The sequence below is a fragment of the Salvelinus namaycush genome, chromosome 6, assembly GCF_016432855.1.
Source record: "Salvelinus namaycush isolate Seneca chromosome 6, SaNama_1.0, whole genome shotgun sequence".
Classification (NCBI taxonomy): Eukaryota; Metazoa; Chordata; class Actinopteri; order Salmoniformes; family Salmonidae; genus Salvelinus; species Salvelinus namaycush.
The window spans coordinates 48,736,040-48,745,545 of NC_052312.1; the positions used below are offsets into that span (position 1 = coordinate 48,736,040).

A 9,506-nucleotide genomic window follows, 5' to 3' on the forward strand; every position below is an offset into this window, starting at 1 on the left:
TGTCCTCCAAGTCGGCACACACTCTGAGGTAAAATTCAAAAAAGAACAAAAGCTCCAACAGATTTCAGTAGATACTGAACTCACACTGTACTATGATGTCTGTTAGTGCCCCATTCCCTTGTCCTGTTCTTGTTATTGTGGTATTTATTTATTTAAATCCATAATTGACTGGATTTATTCAGCACAGTTCCAGGAGCTCTAAGTTTAGCACATAGTAAAGTGGTAAACTCACCTCAACCACCACCAATAAAACTTTGATCCCCCAAACCAAAAGCACAGGAACCCCCGTCCCCATCCCCCAAACTCCCTTTGGTTATCCTACCTCCATCCATCTGAGATAATATTGTATTTAAAGGTGTGATGCCAGCCAGGAGTGAGTGGATCTCTGACTGAGGTTTACACATAAGGCATAAGGCCCCACACAGGCGGCTGTAATTCACAGCTCCTGACTGATGCGTGATGTTTATTACAAAGACTGGGAGAGTGGAAAAGAGGCCCCGGGAGACAGATAGCCATCTGTGTGATTGAAGGAGATATTAGTGATGACAGACCCCTTGGCTTTAAGGGGAGAACGGGAGACTAACTCACTTTCCTATTAAAAAAGTTCCCGACTCGTCTCTCAAAGGTTACAGAGCGTAGCTGCTTGCTGCTAGGACAGATAGCTAGTGGGAACAATTACAGCTAAGATAGGAGTTGGTCGGGAGGCGCCTTGATAAGATGGAGTACTGACCTCTTTCTATTGCAGCAGACAAGCTTCAGAGATCCATATCCTCTCCACTGAGAGTTGATGTGTGGAGGAGAGGGGTGAGGAAGTTTGATAACTGTGAAAACGATTCGAGGGTGCTAAGTTGTCAACTGTTCGTCAGCACAGAGGGGAGATTTGTAATGAGCTCAGGGTGTGTGTGTTGGGACTGATCTGCAATTTTATCCTGTGTGTGTGTGTGTGTGTGTGTGTGTGTGTGTGTGTGTGTGTGTGTGTGTGTGTGTGTGTGTGTGTGTGTGTGTGTGTGTGTGTGTGTGTGTGTGTGTGTGTGTGTGTGTGTGTGTGTGTGTGTGTGTATTTGTGTGTGTGTAGCCCCGGTCTACAATTAGAATTGTATGTGTGTGTTTCGATTGGAGTTGCCATTCCGGTCCCCTTAGTTTCCCGTCACTGAGATCCTGTCCCTGATGGCCCCTTAGCCCCTAAGTAGGTCCCTCCAACAGCCTCTCAGTAGGTCCCTCCAAAAGTCCCTCAGCAGGTCCCTCCCTCCAACGGCCCCTCAGCAGGTCCCTCCCTCCAACGGCCCCTCAGCAGGTCCCTCCAACAGTCCCTCAGTAGGTCCCTCCAACAGTCCCTCGGTAGGTCCCTCCAACAGTCCCTCAGCAGGTCCCTCCAACAGTCCCTCAGTAGGTCCCTCCCTCCAACGGCCCCTCAGCAGGTCCCTCCAACAGTCCCTCAGTAGGTCCCTCCAACAGTCCCTCGATAGGTCCCTCCAACAGTCCCTCAGTAGGTCCCTCCAACAGTCCCTCAGCAGGTCCCTCCATCCAACAGCCCCTTAGCAGGTCCCTCCATCCAACATCCCCTCAGCAGGTCCCTCCAACAGCCCCTCAGCAGGCCCCTCCAACAGCCCCTCAGCAGGTCCCTCCCTACAACAGCCCCTCAGCAGTTACCTCCCTCCAACAGCCCCTCAGCAGGTCCCTACAACAGCCCCTCAGCAGTTACCTCCCTACAACAGCCCATCAGCAGGCCCCTACAACAGCCCCTAAGCAGGTCCCTACAACGGCCCCTCAGCAGGTCCCTACAATCGTCCCTCAGCAGGTCCCTCCCTCCAACAGCCCCTCAGCAGGTCCCTACAATCGTCCCTCAGCAGGTCCTTCCCTACAACGGCCCCTCAGCAGGTCTCTTCAACCGCCCCTCAGCAGGCCCCTACAACAGCCCCTCAGCAGGCCCCTACAAAAGCCCCTAAGCAGGTCCCTACAACGGCCCCTCAGCAGGTCCCTCCCTACAATGGCCCCTCAGCAGGTCCCTCGATCCAACAGCCCCTCAGCAGGTCCCTCCAACAGCCCCTCAGCAGGCCCCTACAACGGCCCCTCTGCAGGTCCCTACAACCGCCCCTCAGCAGGTCCCTACAGCAGCCCCTCAGCAGGCCCCTACAACAGCCCCTCAGCAGGCCCCTACAACAGCCCCTCAGCAGGTCCCTACAACAGCCCCTCAGCAGGTCACTCCCTACAACAGCCCCTCAGCAGGTTCTTCCCTATAACGGCCCCTCAACAGGTCCCTCGATCCAACAGCCCCTCAGCAGGTCCCTCCAACAGCCCCTCAGCAGGTCCCTACAACCGCCCCTCAGCAGGTCCCTCCAACAGCCCCTCAGCAGGCCCGTACAACAGCCCCTCAGCAGGTCCCTACAACGGCCCCTCAGCAGGTCCCTACAACGGCCCCTCAGCAGGTCCCCCCCTACAACAGCCCCTCAGCAGGTCCTTCCATACCACGGCCCCTCAGCAGGTCCCTCGATCCAACAGCCCCTCAGCAGGTCCCTCCAACAGCCCCTCAGCAGGCCCCTACAACGGCCCCTCAGCAGGTCCCTACAACCGCCCCTCAGCAGGTCCCTACAGCAGCCCCTCAGCAGGCCCCTACAACAGCCCCTCAGCAGGCCCCTACAACAGCCCCTCAGCAGGTCCCTACAACAGCCCCTCAGCAGGTCACTCCCTACAACAGCCCCTCAGCAGGTTCTTCCCTATAACGGCCCCTCAACAGGTCCCTCGATCCAACAGCCCCTCAGCAGGTCCCTCCAACAGCCCCTCAGCAGGTCCCTACAACCGCCCCTCAGCAGGTCCCTACAACAGCCCCTCAGCAGGTCCTTCCATACCACGGCCCCTCAGCAGGTCCCTCGATCCAACAGCCCCTCAGCAGGTCCCTCCAACAGCCCCTCAGCAGGTCCCTACAACCGCTCCTCAACAGGTCCCTACAACAGCCCCTCAGCAGGTCCCTACAACGGCCCCTCAGCAGGTCCCTACAACCGCTCCTCAACAGGTCCCTACAACGGCCCCTCAACAGGTCCCTACAACCGCTCCTCAACAGGTCCCTACAACCGCTCCTCAACAGGTCCCTACAACCGCTCCTCAACAGGTCCCTACAACAGCCCCTCAGCAGGTCCCTACAACAGCCCCTCAGCAGGTCCCTACAACAGCCCCTCAGCAGGTCCCTACAACCGCTCCTCAACAGGTCCCTACAACGGCCCCTCAGCAGGTCCCTACAACAGCCCCTCAGCAGGTCCCTACAACGGCCCCTCAGCAGGTCCCTCCCACAACAGCCCCTCAGCAGGTCCCTACAACAGCCTCTCAGCAGGTCCCTCGATCCAACAGCCCCTCAGCAGGTCCCTCGATCCAACAGCCCCTCAGCAGGTCCCTCCAACAGCCCCTCAGCAGGCCCCTACAACAGCCCCTCAACAGGTCCCTACAACCGCCCCTCAGCAGGTCCCTACAACTGCCCCTCAGCAGGTCCCTCCTCCAACAGCCCCTCAGCATGTACCTCCCTCCAACAGCCCCTCAGCAGGTCCCTACAATCGTCCCTCAGCAGATTTTTCCCTCCAACAGCCCCTCAGCAGGTCCCTACAACAGCCTCTCAGCAGGTCCCTCGATCCAACAGTCCCTCAGCAGGTCCCTCCAACAGCCTCTCAGCAGGTCCCTCCAACAGCCCCTCAGCAGGCCCCTACCACAGCCCTTCAGCAGGCCCCTACAACAGCCCCTCAGCAGGTCCCTCCAACACCCCTCAGCAGGTCACTACAACAGCCTCTCAGTGTGGTTGCAAGGGGAAAAGAGTCGTGGCCAGACATGACCACACACTGCAGTTTGATCAATCTTGACTGCTCTAGAGGGGCTTTGTTAGGATTGTTAGGACACATCAGTCCGTGTGCCATCAGGATAAATTCGCTCTGGGGGGATGTTACCTCTAGGTACAGATCTAGAATAAGCTTGCAAATCAAATTAAGTCATATTTGTCAAATGCACCGAATACAACAGGTGTAGACCTTACAGTGAAATGCTTACTAACAAGCCCTTAACCAACAATGCAGTTTTATGAAAAATAAGTGTTAAGGTATTTATTAAAAAAACTGAAGTAAAAATAAATAAATAAAAAAGAACAAAATAGAAAAAGAACAAAATAACAAATAATTAAAGAGCAACAATAAAATAACAGTGGCGAGGCTGTATACATGGGGTACCAGTACAGAGTCAATGTGCGGGGGCACAGGTTAGTCGAGGTAATTGAGGTAATATGTACATGTAGGTAGAGGTAAAGTGACTATGCATAGATAAAAAACTGAGAGTAGCAGCAGCTTAGAAATGTGGTGGGGGACGGACAATGCAAATAGTCTGGGTAGCCATTAGATTAGCTGTTCAGGAGTCTTATGGCTTGGGGGTAGAAGCTATTAAGAAGCCTAGACTTGGCGCTCCGGTACCGCTTGCCGTGCGGTAGCAGAGAGAACAGTCTTTGAGTAGGGTGGCTGGAGTCTTTGGAAATTTTTAGGGCCTTCCTCTGACACCGCCTGCTATAGAGGTCCTGGATGGCAGGAAGCTTGGCCCCGGTGATGTACTGGGCCGTACGCACTACCCTCTGTAGTGCCTTGCAGTCAGAGTCCGAGCAGTTGCCATACCAGGCGGTGATGCAACCAGTCAGGATGCTCTCAATATAACATTTTGAGGATCTGAGGACCCTTGCCAAATCTTTTCAGTCTCCTGAGGGGGAATAGGCTTTGTCGGGCCCTCTTCACGACTGTCTTGGTGTGTTTGGACCATGATAGTTTGTTGGTGATGTGGACACCAAGGAACTTGAAGCTCTCAACGTGCTCCACTACAGCCCCGTCGATGAGAATGGGAGCGTGCTCGGACCTCCTTTTCCTGTAGTCCACAATCATCTCCTTTATTTTGATCATGTTGAGAGTGAGGTTGTTGTCCTGGCACCATACGGCCAGGTCTCTGACCTCCTCCCTAAAGGCTGTCTCATTGTTGTCTGTGATCAGGCCTACCACTGTTGTGTCATCAGCAAACTTAATGATGGTATTGGAGTCGTGCTTGGCCATGCAGTTGTGGGTAAACATAGAGTACAGGAGGGGACTGAGAACGCACTCCTGAGGGGCCCCTGTGTTGTGAATCAGCGTGGCATAAGTTTTGATCCCTACCCTTACCACCTGCGGGCGGCCCGTCATTAAGTCCAGGATCCAGTTGCAGAGGGAAGTGTTTAGTTCCAGGGCCCTTAGCTAGTGGGAAAGGGCAGTGTGGAATGCAATAGAGATCGCATCATCTGTGGATCTGTTGGGGCGGTATGCAAATTGGAGTGGGTCTAGGGTTTCTGGGATAATGTTGTTGATGTGAGCCATCACCAGCCTTTCAAAGCACTTAATATCTACAGATGTGAGTGCTACAGGTCGGTAGTCATTTAGGCAGGTTACATCGGTGTTCTTGGTCACAGGGACTATGGTGGTCTGCTTGAAGCATGTTGGCATTACAGACTCGGTCAGGGACAGGTTGAAAATGTCAGTGAAGACACTTCCCAGTTGGTCAGCGCATGCTCTGAGTACACGTCCTGGTAATCTGTCTGGCCCAGCGGCCTTGTGAATGTTGACCTGTTTAAAGGTCTTACTCACATCGGCTACGGAGAGCGTGATCACACAGTCGTCCGGAACAGCTGATGCTCTCATGCATGCTTCAGTCTTGCTTGCCTCGAAGCGAGTCATTGAAGTCATTTAGCTTGTCTAGTAGGCTCGTGTCACTGGGCAGCTCGCGGCTGTGCTTCCCTTTGTAGACCGTAATAGTTTGCAAGCCCTGCCACATCCGACGAGCTTCCCCCCCCCAATCCTAACTGCAAGTGAGGGAAATGCAAAACTGACCCAACGTCTACCTCAACCGATCAATACAGGCCATTAGAAGTCACCCAAACCTCACTTCCTGATTTATCAAATTTCCACTGTATTGGTCTATAAGAAAGACAGGGAGGAGATCTATGTAAAACAATAACTTTGCAGCGATAGTGTTTTAAGGGTCCTTGAGGGGAGGTCAGTGCCTTATTGTCTTTAGACTTTTTACCTATTGACCAACAGGAATGTTTGGAAAGATGCCTTAATGATTTATAGATGTTTTGAATTGTGAAAAACGTCCAACATTGATGAATGGTGGTTTGGGTTGAACAACACGTCATATTGATGGATGGATTTGTTGTGTTTCGTAACATTGGTCGGTATTGACAGGAGAGATTGAGGGATTCTGTGTTAAATCATGTCTTTATTGATTGGTTTATGTAGATGAACCTGACGAGGGGGTCAGAACAAGCCTTTAGGGGATGGGATGTGTCTGTGTGAATGTCAGCCAAGGTCAGCTCTATCATTCCGCAACACGTTTGTGTGTGTGTGCGTGCGTGTGTGCGTGCGTGTGTGCGCGTATATTTGTGTGTGTGTGTGTGTGTGTGTGTGTGCGTGTACTCATGCTTGTGATTTCCATCATTGACCATGTGTGTTCAGCATGTATCAGAGGTTTTGACAACGTATGCATATCTTTGAATGAGTATAATTTGTAAATTAAATGGACTCATGGTCTTTATCCCCAACTCTCTGAGCTTCTATAGTTAGTGCCAGGGTCTCACAGTAATACACTCAACATTGCTATTGCCCTCATTACCATGGCACCCATCCATGATAGGAAATATTTGCGGAGAGCATCATTCAAAGTTGCATACACTACAATTAAAATGTAAGTGAGCTCCAACCACTAAATCTCTCCACTAAAAACTGTGTTATTGTCTGTGTGTGCATATAAACTGTCAAAGATGTGGTAGACCTCACATATTCCAAATAAACATTTTCTGACATCTCTGCTGCAAAATTCTACCCAGTTGTGCTGGGATAATAAACTAGTCTGTGTGAGAGAGAGAGATAGCGAAACAGAAAGAAAGAGAGAGAGAGGGAGAGGGGGGATGAGTGAGAAAGAAGGACAGAGATAGGAATGTTCCATTAGCTGCTCTTTGGTGAAGACTTAAAGAAGTGAGGACGTTCCTCCTTGACTGTTGTTGACACCTTGAGATTACTCTCTGCACCGCCAGCACTCTGAACAGGAATGGACATCTGACATTCTGAAGGGAAATGGATGGACATGCCGTCTAACACTTCAAACCTGAATAACAACCCTTTCATATTTATAAAGCAGCCTTATTGACAAACTGCAACAAGTTTCACTGCAGTCGCTGTCCAACTCCGACATTGTATTATTTCACCCAAAATGTAAAGTTAAGTGCACATTTTAACCATATTTAGTTCGCTTCAACAGCCTCTGGCTAGCGTTAGCCTTATTGGACCCTTCAACAGCCTCTGGCTAGCGATAGCCTTATTGGACCATTCAACAGCCTTTGGCTAGCGTTAGCCTTATTGGACCCTTCAACAGCCCCTGGCTAGCGATAGCCTTATTGGACCATTCAACAGCCTTTGGCTAGCAACAGCCTTATTGGACCATTCAACAGCCTCTGGCTAGCGTTAGCCTTATTTGACCATTCAACAGCCTTTGGCTAGCGATAGCCTTATTGGACCATTCAACAGCCTCTGGCTAGCGTTAGCCTTATTGGACCATTTAACTGCCTCTGGCAAGCGTTAGCCTTATTGGACCATTTAAATGCCTCTGGCTAGCGTTAGCCTTATTGGACCATTTAAATGCCTCTGGCTAGCGTTAGCCTTATTGGACCATTTAACAGCCTCTGGCTAGCGTTAGCCTTATTAAACCATTTAACAGCCTCTGGCTAACGTTTCGCCTTATTGGACCATTTAACAGCCTCTGGCTAGTGTTAGCCTTATTGGACCATTAATGAATGGAAGGCATGCTCATCGCATGCTCAAAAACGTGTGACAATTGCACGTGTCAAAGTAACTCCAAAGCAAACCCAATTGAGCCTCCTGGTGTCTCCTATCTCTTCCATTATCAGCGCTCTGAAATCAGAGAATAGTTTACATTTCCCCTCAAAATGGGGTCAGTAATTGTTCACAGATTAATCCCATTAAAGGGGCAATTAGCTGTTGAAACAATAACAAAGCATTCACCCGCCTTCATTTTGGTAAAGCGCTGAGGGATGGGCCTGGAGAAATGTAACCACTCTCAAATTCACGGACAGAGCTGTGGATGCAAGGACTGACCACCTAAGATATCAACATGAAAGTTAAAAGATTTGAGGCTACACAGTGTTTGTTTAGATTTACAATGCTTACCAACATTGGAGTAAAACAAGCTTATGTTCTGGGTTCTGATGGGGTTTGACAGTTGAACTAAACTCATTTATAAGTTATATTCCTCCAGAATCAATGTGAATATATCATACATTTATAAGTCCAAAAATGTATGTAGCAATTGCAGATTGGCCCTTTAAGTAACGTCTTATCGTTCTAATGTGTCAGTGTTGTCACTGTAGGGCCATTATCTTATCTAGACATCACAGCTCAGTAGAACAGCGTCATTCGATATGGATGATGTCAACGCACACTCGGCATCCCGGCCCTGAAATCTGCCCGGCGATAGCCAGATAGCAGAGGTTAACTCGATCTCCAATGAATACACTTTGCCTTCCTGTTCGCTCCAGCAGGGTCTCTGGTGGTTCCTAAAATATTGTGACAGTTGGTGTTTGTCAAATGACTGCAAGCCACCAGAGCAGCTTTCAACCCAATAGGGCTGCATTCACTAAAGATCCCATCGATTACATTCTGACCTTCGTTTTGAGTTGGACTGGGTTTGACATTGTATAGGAGCCTCGCGATGGAGGCCAATCATGACCTGTCCTCCATGTGTGTGTAACCTTGTAATCTCTGAACATGTTACAGTACATTTTAGGACTGTGACGATACCAGTATCGTAATATTTTTTCCATGACAAAAAGAAAACACAAAGCAGAGCAAACTCTTTGGTCCTTTAATGATAATACAGTATTGTGTGACAGAGCTTGGGGAGTTTAAAAGGTTCTCGCACTCAAAACCATGAAAAGGATTAATTAACCCAAGGAGGCCGAGATGCAAAACTAATATACTTCATATAATCCATGCTCAAAAGAATAAAACCATTTGAACTGCCTTTATGACCAAAACGAAGCGCATGTTTCAGCCTTATGCCTTCATGGTATCGCTTGGAAAATAAATAAATGTGACTGGATGGCAACATAAGGATGTTTTTTTCCAACATTAGAGATTTTATCCTAAAGAGGTTAAATCCGCTTCATGTTTTGTTTCCTTGCCACGATATGAACGAGTATCGCAATACTGGTATCGTCCAGCCCTAGTATATTTACTGTCTGGATATCATGGGGCCTAACCTAACGTAACCTAGGAGAAGCCTACATGGATGCTGTAGGATAGTGTGTCACTTCCAAAGAGGGGAAAGGGGAGCTTTTTCTGTCCCAGACTGTACTGCATGTGTCACGTCCTCACACCTGCGCTGGGCACTGCTGGTTTTAGGAAAAGAAACTAAAAGCGACGGCGGATCACATGTCTCTGTGGATGTCCAGC

At 49.8% G+C, this 9,506-nt stretch overlaps 1 protein-coding gene across 1 annotated transcript in view; it reads left to right on the forward strand.

The window, feature by feature from the left end:
- The window catches only part of LOC120049167, a 162,945-nt gene extending 159,131 nt beyond the window's left edge, over window positions 1–3,814 (forward strand). Inside the window, exon 12 of the mRNA XM_038995395.1 lies at window positions 1,571–3,814. Within this exon, the coding sequence (XP_038851323.1) occupies window positions 1,571–3,814 (2,244 nt within the window). The remainder of the gene's footprint in view (window positions 1–1,570) is intronic.
- The last annotated feature ends 5,692 nt before the right edge of the window (window positions 3,815–9,506 follow it).